This window comes from Pieris brassicae, chromosome 7, assembly GCF_905147105.1.
Source record: "Pieris brassicae chromosome 7, ilPieBrab1.1, whole genome shotgun sequence".
NCBI lineage: Eukaryota > Metazoa > Arthropoda > Insecta > Lepidoptera > Pieridae > Pieris > Pieris brassicae.
The window spans coordinates 14593544-14612127 of NC_059671.1; the positions used below are offsets into that span (position 1 = coordinate 14593544).

Below are 18584 nucleotides of genomic sequence, written 5' to 3' on the forward strand. Positions count from 1 at the left end.
TTAGACATTCATTACATAAAAAGATGATTGACAGTATAGTACTATTAGTTTTCAAAAAAGTTAATCAGGAAGATGTATCCGTTAGGCGCAATTCACTTTCTATAATCGGGCTGCGAATAATCCTTAAAGCCGTCGCTAAGTAGCTGTTTTTGGGACAACACACCTAAGTTCTAGTTTAAAACCCAAATATTGGCAATTGACAAAACCTTATAAATCATTTTATCTATTATTCGAAACATGTTTATACCATTTTCCAATTTTCCCTTCAAAAGTAACAAATTTATGAAAAAATACTACAATACAAAATTAACGAAACCTATCGATTCAAAACAACTAAATTTAGGGTGAATATTTTCTGTGATATCCATTATCAACCTCTCACATCCGAATATAGGCCCTATTACTATGTTAAATCTAACATAAGCTATGACATACTTATTAATGTAATGATACAATTTCCCGCCGAAATCTAAAATATGCACTGTAAATTACATAACCCACGTTGTTAAATCACGGTTTGTTTATCTCGACACATTCATGTTTATTTCGTAATATTTTTATAACAGCCAGGGGTGAGAAGGGCGCGAATTTTTCTGTGCGAACGGCGCAAAGTGATGCACGCACGTGTTAGCGCGCGACTGCCGTCGGACGCCGCCCTCGGCCCCCGGGCTGCGCGGCCGCCCTAGCCTCGTCCCAACCTCTTCACCCCGATTCATTACATTGATTCTATTCCGTAAACCTCGCCAGAACTAGACCGCTCTGAAATCTACGCTTCGACAATTGAAATATGCATCACCAAATATTTGTTCAGTTTTCATTAGTTCACGTTAAATAATAGCAGTAGATATGACGTATAAGTTATAACATAAAATTCATTAAAATTATGTAATAACATTTTGACTATTATACTTACTTTGCTTAATTGCTCATAGGAGTGAAAAGTTATATAATTACATCATAGTTCTCTTATTATATATTTTACTTTTAAACGTTGAACATGAAGTGGAAATCTCGATAACAAGTTTTGAATTAAATTGCAGCATCCATATTTTGGCCATCATTTTGAATTGACGAAATACATATATTTAATCTAATGAACGTATCAAAATATTACTTTAGAAAAATGGATGGAACACATCATGTTTAACGTTTTTAAGACCTTTTTTCGATCAGTTGCAAAACCTAGGTTCATTTCCTAGAAAGCCTATCTTTCTTTCTTTTATTAATAATGTGGTTACCTATATATTAATAATATATGTGTTATTCTACGAGAGGTAGTCTACAAGTGGAAGGAAATATTAATTTTCATTCTTCCTTGCTTTTCAATCTTAAAAAGCAAGAACAGGCATTTCCATTGAGAATAGCCAGCTATTACAGCGACTGTTTATTCTAATTCCCACGCATAGTCTTCCTAACTTCGTAACTTTATCGTCTTAAAATATTTTACGGCTGGCATGACTCGCTATCGCCAATCGAATTGTCACGGGTGACGGCAGAAGCGCGACAATTTAATGTTATTCCCACACAGTAGTTATTGCGAGAATGAGTTAAGTTAGCCCCAAAACATATTTCTTTTAAGACTCAAATTCCAAAAGGAGGCAGATATATTTTGTGACATATAAAATTCGTTAAATATTTGGTGAAATGACAATATGAGACTGACGATAGGTTCAATTTGAAAGCTGATAGTATTCAAATCTGTGAGATACTTTAAAAATTCCCGTTGCTTGTCATCCTAGTCTGTGGTCAGTGGTAGTACCTTCGGCAAGCGGCATTCAGTACGCACTCTGACAGATCTCATCAAAATAACCAACAATGTTTTATAAATAAATGAAGTGTTGTTTTTAATTTCTTATTCATATCAGAATCATTACATGAAGGGATTTTTTATAGCAAACTAACAATTAAAGTCTTAAACCTAAATAATTTAATCTCTACCTATAGAGATAGTCATTATGTTGGCGAAATCTTATTAAGGAAAACTAGCCATGGAAAGTGTGTTTATGAAACAAGTGCAACCGCACGTTTTTAAAGCTCTGAAGGATGTAGATATTGAGACGCTTATGAAAAGTACATCAGAAGAAATAAGGCCCATCATTCCCTGTCTCGTGCGAATGGCACTCTTATCACCATTAGATGTAACTAGATATTGTGCAGAAGCAAAAAAAGATATACTAACTCTTTTATCTGGTATTGATTTGGTAAATTTCATTGTATCTTTACTATCTATTGAGTTTCATGCACTAGAAGTAGACCTTAAAAAAGAACAACAAATGAGGTAAGCATTATAACAATTATACTTATTACTGCTTAATAGTTCTCAAAAGTCAGAATTTTTATTCTTACAGACAAAAAAGTGGATCTCAGAATGTTGAATCTTTTTTAATACAGAACATTGTAAATGGCATAGCAAATGATTTTGAACAATCTGATTCCGCTAGAAGAGTGAGGTTAGTTTTATCTGAATTACTCCAAATGCAAGCACAATTAATGGAATATAACCAGAATCGAACAGCAAATAGTGAAAGTACAGTTAAACCCTCTGAATTATTTGATAATGATGTATATCTTGAGGAAGTAACAGATGTAATTTGTATAAGTCTTGCTGAATTACCAAATTTGCTAAATATTTGTGACATAGTGGAAGTTCTTCTCTATGTAAATAAAGGTCCCACTATAATATCATGGGTTGTAGCAAATATGCCTGATACTTTACAAGATGGTAAGTTTTATAAATTAAAGTTTTAGCAATAATGATTAATTTTTTTATAATAAAATAGAAATTGGATTTTCTAGTTGCTGAGTCATTGGTGATGAATGCTGAAAGGGGGGAAGAAGGAGGTATTAGAGCAAAAGCTCTCTCCACATTGTGTGACATGTGTCCTTATATGGCAGCATCAATAAGAGCCAAAGCAGCATCTGTGTCTCGTTTACCTTCCCTTCTCATAAACCTCACTCTGACACACCATCAAGATGATTTAGTATGTAATATTTTTTTTAAATATAATACAATATTATGATTATTTTGGTATTTAATATATAATACATCTCTTTGTAGGTTTCATTTGTATCAAGCCTTTTATTAGGTTCTGATCAAAACACAAGGTCATGGTTTGCTCCATTTTTAAGAAATTCACATAAAAGAGGCAAAGGTGATGGACACAATGCACTTATAAAGCTTCGCCAGGAATTACTTAATAGATTGAAAGAAGCTTCAGCAGGAGTTGATGCTTCAGCACTATTAAGACTGTACTGTGCTCTGAGAGGAATTGCGGGCATCAAATTTCAAGACGATGAAGTGTCTGGACTTCTAAGGCTTGTTACACAAAAACCACCACCAACAGCTGCTGGAGTTCGATTTGTTTCATTGAGTCTATGTATGATCCTTGCCTGTCCATCTCTTATGGGTAATGATTTTAATTTTATTTTATTAAGTATATTAGTGAGTGAATGAGTATTATTAGTAACCCTATGATTTTAGCTGCACCAGAACATGAAAAGAAAGCCATTGAATGGGTGCAATGGCTTGTGAAAGAAGAAGCGTATTTCGAAAGGTGTGTATGAATTAAATCAAACACAGTGAAACATTAGGACAATATAGCAATGGGCATATGAAATGATATTTTAAGATAAAGCAGCAAGTAAAGTAGTAAAGAGAAACATCATTACTAGATATATTAAGTGAACCAATGGGTTCACAAAGGATTTACAGATGAAAAAAATTAACTTACTGTTTTCAGCAACTCTGGATTTACTGCATCATTTGGTGAGATGTTATTGTTGATTGCTATCCATTTTCACTCTGGCCAACTAGCTTCAGTTGGAGAGCTGGTTTGTGCCACTCTAGGAATGAGAGTGCCCGTACGGCCTAATGGGTTGGCGCGTATAAAACAGGCATTCACTCAGGAAATATTTACAGAACAGGTACCTATACAAATGATTTCTTTTTATCTGATACCTATTGCAACTTTCCTTAAGAATTATTAAATTACTGAGTTTCAGAACATACAAGCAGTGTATATGTTTTCATGATAAATACTTGTCTAGGTTACTAATTAGTTTAATTCTTCTCGACAGGTGGTTACTGCACATGCAGTTAAAGTTCCAGTTACTGCCAACCTCAATAGTAACATTGCTGGTTATTTACCTGTGCACTGTATCCATCAGTTACTAAAATCTAGAGCATTTTCGAAACACAAGGTTCCCATAAAAAATTGGATATACCGCCAAATCTGCAATTGTACAGCACCATTGCACCCAGTCATGCCTGCTCTAGTTGAAGTTTACGTCAATTCAATATTAGTCATAAATAACAAAGGATCCAATGAATATTTTAACAAACCAATAACGGAGGAAGAGATAAAGAAAGTATTCAGAAACTCGATATTTGGTGTCAACTTTGATTGTCAGAATAAAACCTCATTTACTCCAATGGAAATCGATGGTGAATCATCAGTCGATATCACTATCGAAAAGCCGACATTAGCTTCACAGTTGCTTCTAATTTACTATCTTTTGCTCTATGAAGACATTCGGCTGACCAATGCCGCGATGCTGATCGCGAATGGCAGAAAAATCAAAAGCTATTCTACTGCGTTCCTCTCTGAACTTCCGATCAAGTATTTGCTTCATCAAGCGCAAAAAGATCAGTCGAGTTACGGAGGACTTTTCAGTCCCTTATTACGTCTTTTGGCGACACACTTCCCGCAGTTATCTTTAGTAGACGACTGGATGGACGATCAAGTTTTCGGAGACTCGTGTCGTCATCATGTAGATTTCAAATTATCGGAAGCGTTCATTAATGAGGCTTTTTATAGTATCGAAACGAATCCGTACAAAACTGGCAAAGTTTTAAAGGCAATGCTTAGTAAAAATCCTACTGAAATTTGGCCATTCGCAGAGACATTTGTGAAACACGTGAAATGCGTCCTTGGTGAAGGGGTCCCACGACATATTCAAGAATTGTATAGAGAAGTATGGCTTCGACTGAACACTGTATTGCCACGATGTCTGTGGATAATGACAATCAATGCTCTTTTGGACATAAATAGTGGTGCTAAAAATGTCACAATAACCCAAGAAAATGTTCTTGTCGACCCATTACAGGTATTACGGTGTGATATACGAGTTTTTCGATGTGGGCCAATACTAAAAATTATCTTGAGAATATTAGAAGCAAGTTTGGCGGCCTCGAGATGTCAGCTGAGTCGCCACTTGTTGGATAAACCGCTATTGGAGAAAAGCGGTCAACTAACATCTGATTCGGAAAGAGAAGAGCTCAAAAATGCCTTGGTCGCGGCACAAGAAAGCGCCGCGCTCCAAATATTGCTAGAAGCTTGTCTCGAGACTTCAGAAGACCAATTAAAGCCTGAATTGATGTGGTCCTTAAGAGAAGTTCGGAGTATAATTTGCTCTTTTCTACATCAAATATTTATTTCAGAACCCTCACTTGCTAAACTCGTACATTTTCAAGGTTATCCAAAGGAGTTGTTGCCCATCACTGTACAAGGAATACCCTCAATGCACATTTGTCTTGACTTCATTCCAGAACTGCTAAGCCAAGCGTCTCTAGAGAAACAGATCTTTGCCGTTGATCTAGTCTCTCATTTGTCGATTCAGTATGCATTACCCAAAGCGATGTCGATCGCTCGATTATGCATTAACACCCTATCTACGTTACTATCAGTTTTGCCGAGCGATTTGCGTCTTGAATTGTTTCAACCAGTTCTCAAATCCCTGGTTAGAATTTGCACAGCATTTCCCTCCCTTTTAGAAGATATCACTTCACTTTTATTGCAGTTAGGAAGAATTTGTGAATCACAAGCTTCACTGGGTCATTGTTGGAATGACACAAACATTTTAGGGGAGGGCGCTTATGTACTATCAGATGTGCAAAGCGATACTAAAGTATTGGTTTCCGAAGTTCTCTGTCGAGATATTAAAAGTACTATGTCCGAAATAGTGCAAAAGGCTTTATTGAATGACAAATTACACTAATTTTGTTCTTTAAATATGTAAACATAAGAATAAAATCAAAATCAATAAATGTTGTTTTAATTTTTTTATTAAAATACAATATGCGACATTTGCAAAGTATCTAAAGGTAGTTGAGATTCTAATTGTCTAAACATCCATGCGCATTGATTTCGTGCTGCAATATTTCCAATGTCATGAAAAAGTCTAGCCTGAAAGTGTTTAGGAAAATTAGTACTACAATAGTTCGGACACAATGTGTAGATAGACAATTAGACATTTCCAAATTGACTTAGCCTTGTCGATGTCTCTTTGTCCCTAAAAACTATTTATTATTTTTCCGATTAAATAGCCGAATTTACAAAACAGTTTTAAGAGCTATTATAATAACATGAATCAAGATTTTTACAGCAGGCTAATGTTTAAAGAACTTTATTTTTCATTACAAAAAAAATATTTTATTTACATGAATGCTTAAATTGCTTGCGAAGCATTATTTTACATACTAAGTACCAATATTTAAAAAAAAATCTGTTTTAAATTGTATATTTTACTTAACCTTTTTCTCTGTATGTTACGCTATTAGTTGTCTATTATTAATAACATACATATAATAAGGTAATAAAAAAATTTATAATCACCTGTAAGTACCACGTTTGTAACACGCGATTTTGAGCTCCAACTTTAGAGAAATTTTCCTTAACTATGTCCAAACTTTCACAACACGATTGCAATACTTGTTGTCTTGCATCCCCTGCTGGAGATACGGTTGCTATCCGACATTTTGTATATAATAGCATTCCTGGAAAAATTACATAAGCTATGGTTATTTTTAATTCGTTTTTTAATATAAAATCATATTTACTAATTTACTCTTGGAAATTCAGACGGTAATGTTTTGATTCTTTAAATTTTAATATATTTTTTACTATATTATAACCGTATTAGCCGGAAGGCAGACCAATTTGTATTTGCTTAATTTAATTTTTTAAAGACATGGTTTGTAGAGTACTCGAATTGTACCAAGTCTTCGAGAAATTTTATATTTTTTTCAGTTTATGTCAGAACGCTTTTTTTATAGGTGGCCAATTCCAATCCAACCCGAAATTATTACCCACGGAAAATCGAACTCAAAATCACCGACCGAAGTACGTACTACTTGAATGATATAAAACAAATATTTTTTGTATATTTCCAGGCTATATTATAATTCTCTTCAAATAATGAAAGACGGAAAAAACCTTTTCATATAAACAATTATTGGACTAATAGAGTCTGTGCGGAAATAGAATCGGCCTGTCGGTTAATATCAATATTATCTCATTTGCTACGCGTTATTTCATCATACACAAAAATTATATAATATAATAAAGTATCAATATTACTGTCGAACTATAACGATATAACAGTTTTTCCCACATAAAAACTAATACATACCTCTTGCCACATCATAAGCGCTGCCATGTTCCATAATCGTTGGTAGAACCTTTCTCGCCAATAGTAATGCCTTTTTCGAACATCCCATATGCAACTGCAAGTTCGCTATATGCATTTCTATACACGCGGCGAGGTAATGCAAGTGCGATAATCTAGCTATCGTCAACGCTTCATTTAACAATATTATGTTTATCGACTGTACACTGCTAAATGAATGCTCCACTTCTGATTCTAGAATCATCGCTTTTAGACGAAGGGGAATATAATGTTGGCTGTCATCTTCAGTTTTACAATTTTCCAAAACATCTTGTAACGTTTCAAGGGAATTCGTGGGATCACCTTTCAAAAAGTACATCTCTGCTTTAAGTAATTGACTTTCCCATCTATCGAATGATGCCAATTCGCGTATACTTTGTTCGGCTTCTTCCCATTTTCCTGCGCAATTGGGATTGGTTAATTTGAATGAATTACACTATTTTTATCAACATTAAACACAATATGGTTGTGTCAAATCGTTCTAAGGCTAGCCCTCATACAGGCACCCGAGTTGTGGGTGGTTAGACTACAGTGGTATATGCTAAGTATAAATGTGTAAAACGGAAGAAATATTAATTATATGAATAAATAAGTACAAATCGAGTAAGACCTTCGCTGTCATAGTTTGCACAGAGTAAGGTAAATAAGTAAAAATCTCAGATGCCACTACTGTCAAGTATAAATCACAATAACATTCCAGAATTATCCTAGTAACGCATGAATTGGTAAATGTTACGATAAATACGTGCTGGATAGTAATCCAATTAGTGTATTTTCAATTGAAAATAATTAACTTCATTAAGACATATATTACCGGCTCTTAGCGCGAATGTAGCGTGATGTCTTAAGTTGAGGGCTCGCGCGGGCGGCGTAGTGAAGTGAGAAGCGAGAGCGGTTGCAATGGCAACGTGTCCCCGCCACGCTGCGACACCTACAGCCCCCGCACCGGCCGTCGCACTTGTATCGCCCCATTGCCATGCGGCCCCCGTGCCGATTTTACATTCTGTATAAATATTCTATATAACAAATCCCGCAAATATTAGAATTACGAATTATATTGATTCTATTATTACTTATACTCAATGTCTAAATTTAAAAAAAAAGTTGTAACAGATATGAAGATATATGTATTACTTGTATTTAAATTCAACAAGAGTTGGCAATTGATAGAGGCCATTTCAGTTTTCCCATAAAGACCCCAAAGGGCGGCCGTATTCGCCAATGCTGCCATGGTGAGATCTGTCAATGAATGCATGTAATTTAAGGAATCTCCTTTGCTTATTATCTGAAAAGATAATAAAAAGTTATTTTAATTAAATAATATTGTTAATAATAATAATATTATCAGTCTATGTCTTTAGAATATATTGATATATATAAATATTCTGTGCGTACGTTTGTTATTAAACTCCTTCTAAACGGCTGATTTTGATTGATTTGATTTTGAAACTTTTTGTGTTATTTTTTATGTTCGCAGTTTTTCCATGAAACTCAAATTGATTACTATTATAAGTTACGGTAAAGATTAATCGGGTGATAGGCGCCTAAGACTTTCTCATTTTAATAGTTGTATTAGACTTTACAATACCTGAAACACTTCGCACGGCTTGACAGAGTTGAGTGCTGCATGCAAAGCCATGAACTGAGCGGCTGCTGCAGCAGCCCTAGGTGCGCGAGGCATACGAGATAATAACGCAGCTCGACGAGCTCTCCCACCTGCGAGAGCTCCCCAAGCTGCCGCATGTGACATACACGCACTATCACCCGCCTCTTGCGCTTTCGCTAGGGCTTCGCGAACTCCTTCCATTGCTAGCGGTCTGAGGAAAAGAATATAGTTTTTTTACAATTTTTTTTTATAATTGCACCGTTACAACGAAAGTACATGTCTCTTTTCATCACAGCGTAAACACAATTTCACAGAAAGAGACGAAAGTACTCGTTGAAAAAGTACAATTAGAATTAGTTTTTATGAATAAGGGGTATGAAATTACTTACTTATGATCAAACTGAACGTGCATTGCAGCTCGGTTAAGCGCAGCAAATCGGAAATTCTTGTTTTTATCGCTACCATTGCCAATACTGAAGACAGGCCGGTCAAAGCAGTTGTACAACGACTCTTGTGCGCCGCAAAACTCTTTCATCCGCAAGCAATTCAAAAAACTCAAAAAATGCTGAAAAAATGTCTTGTATCTATCATATTGCGGTTTATGTTCCAAAAGATTTAATTAATTTAATGTCAAATTACGTACATACATTCATCTAGAATGTCAAATATCTAGATTTAGATTAAAAAAATGTTTTAAAATAAGATATCCTTTTAGAAAATACCGTCAAAATAACAACATCGAAGGGACTACTCATATTTGGTCGTAAAAACGATAGTCGTCCAGCCGATAACGTTTTTATTAAGTTCCTAATACATAGAATTCAGCCGGGACCTTTGATTTTGGTCAATAACCGGTGTTGTTCTAAACGATGTAGTCGAAAACGGTTTTGACTGTATAGTCACCAAGATGAGTCTTGCTCTATGCAGACCTATATTGATGTACTTATGTGCGTGAGGTGCTGAAGGAACTGTTTTTTTTTACATGCATCTTAATCAAGTGGTTAATATAAAATATAATTACCACATCTGGATACTCAGGTATGTCGTGAATGATTTGCATTGTCATCTTTTGCAACTGCTTTGGGGGCAGCGCCATTTTTGGATTAATTTGCAATAAGTTAGCCTGTTGCGCCGTAAACAGCTCCGCTTGTTTTCGTGACCACTGACACTCTTCGAAATTGCTATAAGACGATACGATATTAAATTAATAATGTATGGCTTGGTTTCTGCATTTTTATTTTATACATCATTATTGTATAACTAAAAGCTTTTAAGTCCGACAACGCACTTGCGAGCCCTCTGGCATTGAGAGTGTCCATGGGCGGCGGTATCACATAACATCAGGTGACCCTCCTGCCCCCTGTTCTATAAAAAAAAACTAAAGATTTTGTTTGTGTAAACACTCAATTCTCCGGAACCTCGGCTTCGATTTATAAAAATGGGATTCGTTAACTTCTCGCAACAACAAAAAGGTCCATATTTTCATCTTTTATAAATAATTCGCTTTTTTACAAATTGGTTCTTATATAATTGCTAAAAGAGTAAGAATATAATTTTCTTATAAATACAATTTTATAACAATAATTTTTTAACACAAGAATACCCTGTCTTGCAACACGAAATATTCATCGGTAATTGAACCCATGATGCATTGGACGTCGCTTAATTCAATTAACAAAATTGTCGTTAAAAAGAGCAAAATAAAAAGAATTTATAACTATTTCATTTTATTTTCGACCATATGTGATTTTTTAAAATTATTCATTCATTAATAAATTACATTAGGATAAAACTTTATATACTTTTGATTAAGATGAAAATATTTGTATGTATACTTACTTATCCTTATCTGCAATTAATTTTGAAATAATTTCTTGAGGTCTTGATTCATCATTCATAGATGTTGATGCCTGTGAATCAATATTATGCAGCTTCTGAAGAAAAAAAAAGTTGTGTAAAGAACTTCATGTTTTCATGTTAAGAAACACGTCATGCATATTAAGTACTATTTAAACTGCCATTGTCCCTAGTCGTTATCATGAAGTAATACTATGTGCTAAGGAATAGGTGGAACTAATGAAAAAAAATCATGAAGGTGAGTTATTGTACACATTGTACATCATAGATAAATCAAAGGGTTAGAATGTGTAGCTTGGTATCTGCATTTTCATTTTATATTAGGTCCTTACATATGAAATTGGCGTTTTGTATGGGAGGAACAAAAAGTCGAATATTTTTAAATATAACATATTTAATTAATCAAAGTATGAACTATTGTTTTCTATGCACTTTTGCCATCTCATAGGTGGTTCATTGATCCCATTACTAAAAAAAACAGTCGGACGGGAATCAATAAAATCTGTGAAGGCGATTTGGACTGCGCCATCAGAGTTAAATTTTTTCCCTGCCCAGAAGTTGTCCAAAGTTCGAAAAAAATGGTAATCAGTTGGAGAAAGGTCCGGGGAGTACGGAGGATTCAAAATCCAATTGAAGCTCTTCTAATTTGGTAGCCGTCTGTTGTTCAGTGTGTGGTCTAGCGTTGTCGTGAAGTAGCAGTGCGTGGAGCCATTGACCAGCTTAGGTTGTTTACCTGACAATAGACATCAGCCGTAATAGTCTGGCCAGATTTGAGAAAACTGCAATGAACAATACCGGCACTAGTCCACCAAACGCTTACAAGTAACTTTTTTGGGGTTAATTTTCGCTTGGGGCAGGATTTGGCTGGCTGGCCAGGATCCAACCATTGCGCTAAGCGCTTCCGATTACCGTGAAGAATCCATTTTTCATCACAGGTAATGATTCGGTTTAAAATACCTTCATTATTGTGCCGGTTCAGTAATGTAACGCAGCAGTCGACGAGCGTTTGCCGGTTTGCTTCAGTCAATTCGTGAGGTGGGTCTGCAGCTAACTCGGACGTGGTTTGCGATGGATCCGCTTTCACAATAGCCTTCAATACTTCATTATCAACTTGGGTCTCAGGCCGTCCACGGGGCTTGTTCTGCAGGTCGAAATTTCCAGAACGAAAACGTTGGAACCAAGAACAAACTGTGTTTTCTTTTGCAACATGACCGCCATACACATCATTCACCCTTCGAGTCGTTTCCGCAGCACTAGTGCCACGGCGGAACTCGTACTCGTAAATAATGCGATAGTTTTCCATTTTGTTAAATGAGTGACGCAAACAGAAAAAAACAAATGAAATACGGTCATCGAAGCACAAATACATGAGTAAATAGCTGTACAAATTTGAATTTGAAATTCCTAACCAAAGAGGAGGTATTTGAGGTCAAAGTGGCCAGTATGACAAAACGCCAATTTCATATGTAAGGACCTAATATATTCCGGCACTCTTTCTAATTACTAACTATTTTAGCATACAAGATGGATTAGTTGCAATAATAAGTGCTAAGTTTGATACCCAAAGTAACATTACTTTTACGATGATTGAATGAAATTCACTGAAAAAGGGGTTTGCCTCATTGGGATGGATTTACATGACACTTCTTAGATATGAATTACGGAGTACACTCTCTAACTACAACAAACCTCTTTACTTAAGGATCTCATCATAAGACCTGGTCTGCCTTTTTGATAATATTGACAGAATGATTTATACAATGTACCAAGCTGAACAAAAGTCAGTTTATCTAAATGTAATGCAATCCTCCTGAGGTAAAAGCCTGAAAGCAAACATAAGAATAGATCTTCAATTATTTTTTTTATTTATTAATAAAAAATTGATTGATTCTATGAGGCTTAGAGGTGCACACAAAAACATTCATCAAACATCCTTAGTCTTATTCCCAGTAAAACAATAGTATGGGCAGGCCAGTACAAAATGCTAATCATTTAAATAAAAAAATATATAAAATAACAGTACATATACACTCTCATCTCCATACAGCAATTTCCCTTAAGATGATTTTAATGAAATTAAAAAATAATTACTAAATATATTGTTTAAATTATAGTTTAGTTGCAATATTTAACCAATACTAGATAAGTATTAATTTTCCTACATGTAGATATATAAAAGTGGTGATAAATATTTTATATGCTTCTTTTCTATGTCTATCAGTGATACTTAAGCTTATTCTTCCTTTAAAGTACATTAAGTAATAAATATTTACCTATGACGCTACATCTATTAACAATAGATGGCTTAACTTCAGATTGTTCTATCATCAACATCTTCAATGTGGATGTTACACAATCCATCAGTGCATTTATTCCATTAATGTAAATGTTTTGCAGTCTAACACAAAAATTCTGTAAGTGAACACTCAAAAGGTTGTACCTTCCATCTGTAAGAAGTGCTTCTAACTCTTTGAACTCCATATCAGGACACTAAAACAAATCTTACATTTTTAAACATTTCCTGTTTCTATTCTCGTTCTAGTTAACCTTCAACTAAGTTTCTTTGATGCTGTATCTTTTTTCATCTGTATTATTTAATTCCACAATATAATATTTGAATACCTGTATTAGTTTTAAAGCCAAAATACAAAAATCCTTTCTATATTTGGGAGCTATTGTGCGCTCAGACATTTCTCTGGCTGTAAAATAATAAACAATATCGTAATTCTATTTCATTATTACAAAACGTTTCAAAATTAAACCTATGTTAATATACTATATTAAAACCACCAAAAATCTATTTTACCTTCTATTTTCAGCAACCCATATTCTCTAATAAAAGCGACAACTGCTATTTTATGAGGAGTGATATTATCAACATTACCCTTTACATTAACCAGTTTACCAAAATCAAGATTTTCTGCTCCAGAATCCATTTTTTAAAATAACAAATTATTTATGTTATAAAACTTTAAATCTCTAATTAATATATTTAAAAACAACAGTTTGTTATGTATCACAGATTTGGATGACCGCACCATAGAGCATTTTATGGCATAATGTAAACAGACCTTTTTTTTTCTCCCCTTCCTTGGCCTGCACGGTTTGTGCGTCAGCCATGCAAAAAAGTTAGGAAGTGTGTTATTAGATTTATTTTATTGGTTTGTAAATTGGATCGGAATTTTGAAAAGGATCAGATAAATTAGGTATATAATAAGTACATAATTGATTATAATTTTATATTGTTATGAAAAGTGAAACTGGCTAAAATTCTATATACATCAATTTATATTAGATAGAGATTGAAGTAGGAAAAGGAATTTTAATGGACAAAAGCGAGGAAATAAAAGCGGAACGTTCATGTTAAGGATAGGCAAAGAATATATGATTAAAATCCCCAACGTCATTGCCACAGTAACATATATCGTTAGGTAAAAGGTTAAGCCTTGCCAAATGCAAGGGAATGCATGCATGGCCCAGCCTCATACGAATAAGGGTCGAAGTAATAGTTTTACCAAGCGTCAGAGTTGAAAACTACGGTTTAGGAGGTACATCGACCTGACTTGAAGAACGCCAAATGTTTCTCCAAGAATTCAGTAACTGAGATTTAGGAAGGAGAGCCAAATCACAAGAAAAGTTTTTGTACGGAACCAGATTTCCGTCATTGACCGCAGCCTTGGCAAGGCTATCGGCCTTGGTATTGCCAAAAATACCTGAGTGCCCCGGAATCCAAACAAAAGAAACTGTGCAATTCTTGATGCAACATCGATACAATAAATCACGACATGCAATAATGACTGGATGATTATTTCGGTTACTATTAAAAGGAAATCTTTCCAAGCCTTGGAGGGCACTTTTAGCGTCAGTTACAATTAATGAGTTTTTTAACTTCATGATTAAAATATACTCCAGAGATTTTAGCAGACCAGAAACATTCTCCAGTAAATACTGAAGTCTCTGGAGGCAATTTTATTTTCTGTACAATGCCAAACTGTTGATGGAAAACTCCAACTCCCACACACTCCTCGGGTCCGGGTTTGGAAGAATCACTAAAAATTAAATGGCAATGTTTCCATCGGCTGTTACTTGTCGTCAATAATATCTATAAATTTGGCATTGGCAGAAGGGTCTTGTTTACATATACCAAAATCAAGAAAAATAGAAGGATTTAATGTTAAGGCATCATAGTTAACACAAAATATAGGAAGAATTTTTGGAGACTAACAAAACAGACCTTTAATCCAAGGGGTTCTAGCCATTTTATTACCGAAAAGTATTGTTTCATAGGTGATGGGGGTCCAGACAAGATAGCATAACATACACTACGTATGCAGAAAGTCAAAAACTAAATTTGTATAAAAATGACATTTCGTGTCGACAGTCGGTAGCCTAGGCCCAAAAAGCGTGAGTCAGGATACAATAAGCGACGCCAAGACAGTGCTACGAAAAGATACACACTGACGCTCACGCATTTCCGTAGTCAACGGCCAATTAATGTTTCGGCAGGGTAGAAAAAACGGCGTTTATCTGTCATTTTTTTGTGCCATTTCAAAACCTGCATTTTGCATTAATTCAATACAACTGTCGCCATCTTTAATGGCTACCCTTTTAAAAATACTATCACATTTTAGACGTTTTAAAGAAATTTAGTTTTAAAAGAATTTTAATTCTATTTAGATAACGTTTAAAACATCCTCGTATAATTATAATGATTTCAACTAAAATTAATAATTTCAAGTTAAGCTTTAGTTTTTAGAAAATATCAAGAATATCAGCAAATTAGTACAGCTAAATATTTCTTATTTTTTTTCTTAAATTCGAACATCCTAGTTATATTGGATATCTTTTATGGATATTTATATTGTATGTAAATTAATGAAATCATTCTTTAATTTGAAAAATACATTATGTAACTTGTAAGTTAAAGATTCTTGTTTCTTGTAAACTTTATACCATTTAATATTGCTCATAATAATAAAGTAAAATTATATTACTTTATTATTTATTATTATTTGTCAGATGTAAAAGCAGACACTAATGAACATAATCAAAAGTTCTAAATATATTAGAAGCTAATTATATAATATTGATTTAAATATATTAATTCAAGTGGATTTATGCTTCATGAACTTTCGCAAATATAAAATCTAGAGAACAATACTAAGCAATGGTAAAACATTTCCTTTAATTATTTATTACTAAGTTAATAAAGTGAAGTTTATTATAATATTATTAATGAATGAGAAGTTTGAATTCAAGTCCCGTAGGGATTACTGACACTTTTTGGTTATTATAAACTCAAATTGACAATAAGCAGCAAAGCAACTTTATTTTTAAGTTTAATATAAAGTAAAGAGTTTTAATATTAAAGTTACTTACTGAATAAACCTTGGAACGATCTTACACGAGTTTATTCGTTTTCTATTTGATCAAAGTACTGAAAAAATAAATATTTTCTTTTCAGAAAAAGAGAAGATAATAAGACAACTACGGGTATTAACAGAAACCACTAATGGAGAGTATAAAAGTCTTAGCTTTTAATTAATTTAAGTGTTACATTATTTACCTGAAAATGTATTCGATAATGAGGGATGAAGTTTTTTACGAACAATGTAAAAAATAAGAGGAATGGAGTAAGAAATAGTGGTTGTTTAAGTAATATTAACTGAAGAACAGAAAATAGTAACTCAAACTATGTATTTCCACATTTAATCTTAATTAGTTTGAATGTGAATGAGATATTAATTATAAACAAACTGTATTTGTAGATTATTATTCACAATGTTTGTGATAAGATAACAATCACTGTTTTATTTAATGCCACATATCTTATCATAGTAACTGGAGGGCTTTTTCTGTTATTTACTAAATGCATACTGGTATGTAAACTTACAAAGTACCTTTACAATTTAATGAAATCATCACAACATCTAACGTTAAGTTGAATAAAAAATAAATATGACTGAATCATTTTTATTTTACTATCTGTATGTTTAATATTCCTAACTATTAGTGGGTATAGGTACAGGATATATGCATTCGGTGTGAAATTTTCTTTCATATTTCACCAGAATATTGCTACAGGTAAGAGAGTAATGTAAACCACTTCTATGGCTTTTCCTACTAAACAAGAAATGGGTCAATTAATGCAGTTACCGTAAATAAAACTACCAAATACATAGATACAATTTTTATTTATACTGTACTCAAAGGTTTTGCATTCACATATTAACTAGTAGCAATTCACTTATATAAAGAAAAGCAACGCATTAATATTATCGAATAAGTCTTTTTACTACTACTAAGTTTGAATTGTATCTGTTGGTGTTAAACTTTAATAGCCATTTATAAAAGTTAATTGTTTAACACTACTTCTAAAAGTTCTTTCTACTTTTTTTTTTAATTTTATTTCTACTTCTAAAAGCGAGAATTGTAAAAGTCAATCAATGTACTCAATGAAAGGAAAAAAGGGATTAATAAAGTTTATAAAATAGAAACTTAGTCTGGTATGAAATTAAGACCCTTAATTAAATGTTGATTCAATATTGGTGTTCCAACCAGGTAAGTTTGATGCTGATTTTAAGTTAATATTTATATTAATTCTTGTTTATATCAGTGATCTGCTATTAGTTCATATGTGAATGCAAACCAAAATATGTTTAATTAAATTTAGGAAAGATTAAAAACTTTATAGGCAATAGCACTAGTGACCTATCTTGTTTTTTAGTAGGAAAGGCATTGAAGTGGTTCACATTACTCTCTTACTACTTGCAATATTCTGGTGAAATAAATGTACATTGTACATCTAATGCATATATAAATGACCTGTACATACTTATAGTTAGGAATGGCTTTATATTAAACATACAGGTATTAAAATAAAAAATGTTTCAGTCATAGTTATTTTTATTAAAATAAGGCACCTCTGTTGACTACCTTCCTGAACATGCTGCGTAGTATAAATATAAGTAATTAAAACCGAAAAATCTTAATTTACTTATAAATTTTAATGTTAATGGGCAGCAATAAAACTTACGTGTGCTTAAATTTGTTTAAATCCAAACGTTCGATGTTATGATGATTAAAATTTCTCCATTGGGGGTTTCTATTCACTTTTGTCTTATCATCTTGTCTTTTGCTGAAAAGAAACTATTTATTTTGTTAATACTTTTATCAAATAGAAAACTGACAAACTTGTCTTAGATAGCTCCGAGGTTTATTCAGTAGGTAACTTTAATATAAAAACTCTTTACTTTATTATTATCTTTAAAATATACGTAATTTGTCACTTTGCAGCTTATTATCAATTTAAGTTTATAGTAACCAAACAATGTCAGTGATATAATTTCTAAGGAACTTGAATTTAAAAGATATCTACTACAACTAGAATGTTTGAATTTCATTACATTAAGGCTTAAAGGAAATGTAACTAATTCATCCCGATCACGTAAAAAATGGCTGATAAATGCAGTTTTTTTTTATGATGGGCAATTAATGAATTGGCAGTGTACTACACTGACCCGTTGTCTACCGAAAATAGTGAGATTTAATATTTCTTCGTAGCACTGTCATGTCATTTTGGGTCTAAGCTACAGATTGTCGATTTGCGAGCATTCGTGATTTACGTACAAATTATGTTTCGACTTTCATATACACTACTGTTAAGCCATCTTGT

At 33.4% G+C, this 18584-nt stretch overlaps 3 protein-coding genes across 14 annotated transcripts in view; 1 reads left to right on the plus strand and 2 right to left on the minus strand.

Annotated features, from left to right (window-relative positions):
• The window catches only part of LOC123712606 (adenylate cyclase type 3), a 31699-nt gene extending 31083 nt beyond the window's left edge, over positions 1 to 616 (minus strand). For all 4 annotated transcript variants that reach the window (XM_045665796.1, XM_045665795.1, XM_045665794.1 and 1 more), the window contains exon 1: positions 436 to 616. In XM_045665796.1, the coding sequence (XP_045521752.1) occupies position 436 (1 nt within the window). In that variant the 5' untranslated portion in view covers positions 437 to 616. The remainder of the gene's footprint in view (positions 1 to 435) is intronic.
• Positions 617 to 1765: 1149 nt separating this feature from the next.
• Positions 1766 to 6040, plus strand: LOC123712537 (integrator complex subunit 2). 3 transcript variants are annotated; one of them, XM_045665683.1, is made up of 7 exons: positions 1766 to 2278; positions 2349 to 2722; positions 2797 to 2981; positions 3059 to 3407; positions 3482 to 3554; positions 3741 to 3924; positions 4078 to 6040. In XM_045665683.1, the coding sequence occupies exons 1-7, from the start codon at positions 1989 to 1991 to the stop codon at positions 5995 to 5997; spliced, it is 3375 nt and encodes a 1124-aa protein (XP_045521639.1). In that variant the 5' UTR covers positions 1766 to 1988; the 3' UTR covers positions 5998 to 6040. The 3 variants fall into 3 exon arrangements, with proteins under 3 accessions (XP_045521639.1, XP_045521641.1, XP_045521640.1); XM_045665684.1 differs by lacking the exon at positions 1766 to 2278 and having other exon boundaries at positions 2580 to 2722; positions 2781 to 2981; XM_045665685.1 differs by lacking the exons at positions 3059 to 3407; positions 3482 to 3554; positions 3741 to 3924; positions 4078 to 6040 and having other exon boundaries at positions 2781 to 2902.
• Positions 6041 to 6046: 6 nt separating this feature from the next.
• Positions 6047 to 18567, minus strand: LOC123712538 (anaphase-promoting complex subunit 5). Of its 7 annotated transcripts, none has more exons than XM_045665690.1 (15): positions 18430 to 18567; positions 17946 to 18047; positions 16289 to 16346; positions 13532 to 13608; positions 13183 to 13399; positions 12599 to 12732; positions 10892 to 10986; positions 10074 to 10233; positions 9442 to 9617; positions 9035 to 9263; positions 8581 to 8731; positions 8261 to 8449; positions 7411 to 7845; positions 6615 to 6775; positions 6047 to 6185 (listed from the first exon to the last, which is right to left on the minus strand). In XM_045665690.1, the coding sequence occupies exons 4-15, from the start codon at positions 13598 to 13600 to the stop codon at positions 6066 to 6068; spliced, it is 2136 nt and encodes a 711-aa protein (XP_045521646.1). In that variant the 5' UTR covers positions 13601 to 13608; positions 16289 to 16346; positions 17946 to 18047; positions 18430 to 18567; the 3' UTR covers positions 6047 to 6065. The 7 variants fall into 7 exon arrangements, with proteins under 7 accessions (XP_045521646.1, XP_045521645.1, XP_045521647.1 ...); XM_045665689.1 differs by having other exon boundaries at positions 17946 to 18058; XM_045665691.1 differs by lacking the exon at positions 16289 to 16346 and having other exon boundaries at positions 17946 to 18058.
• Between the last annotated feature and the right edge of the window lie 17 nt (positions 18568 to 18584).

Coding starts and splice junctions, on each gene's coding strand:
- LOC123712538 (XM_045665686.1), bottom strand. CDS start 13,845: ATGGATTCTGGAGCAGAAAATCTTGATTTTGGTAAACTGGTTAATGTA. Junction 12,733..13,182: donor TAATAGATGTAGCGTCATAG/GTAAATATTTAT, acceptor GTTTGCTTTCAG/GCTTTTACCTCAGGAGGATT. Junction 7,846..8,260: donor TACATTCGCGCTAAGAGCCG/GTAATATATGTC, acceptor CCAATTGCGCAG/GAAAATGGGAAGAAGCCGAA.
- LOC123712537 (XM_045665683.1), top strand. CDS start 1,989: ATGGAAAGTGTGTTTATGAAACAAGTGCAACCGCACGTTTTTAAAGCT. Junction 2,982..3,058: donor CACACCATCAAGATGATTTA/GTATGTAATATT, acceptor ATCTCTTTGTAG/GTTTCATTTGTATCAAGCCT. Junction 3,555..3,740: donor GAAGAAGCGTATTTCGAAAG/GTGTGTATGAAT, acceptor TACTGTTTTCAG/CAACTCTGGATTTACTGCAT.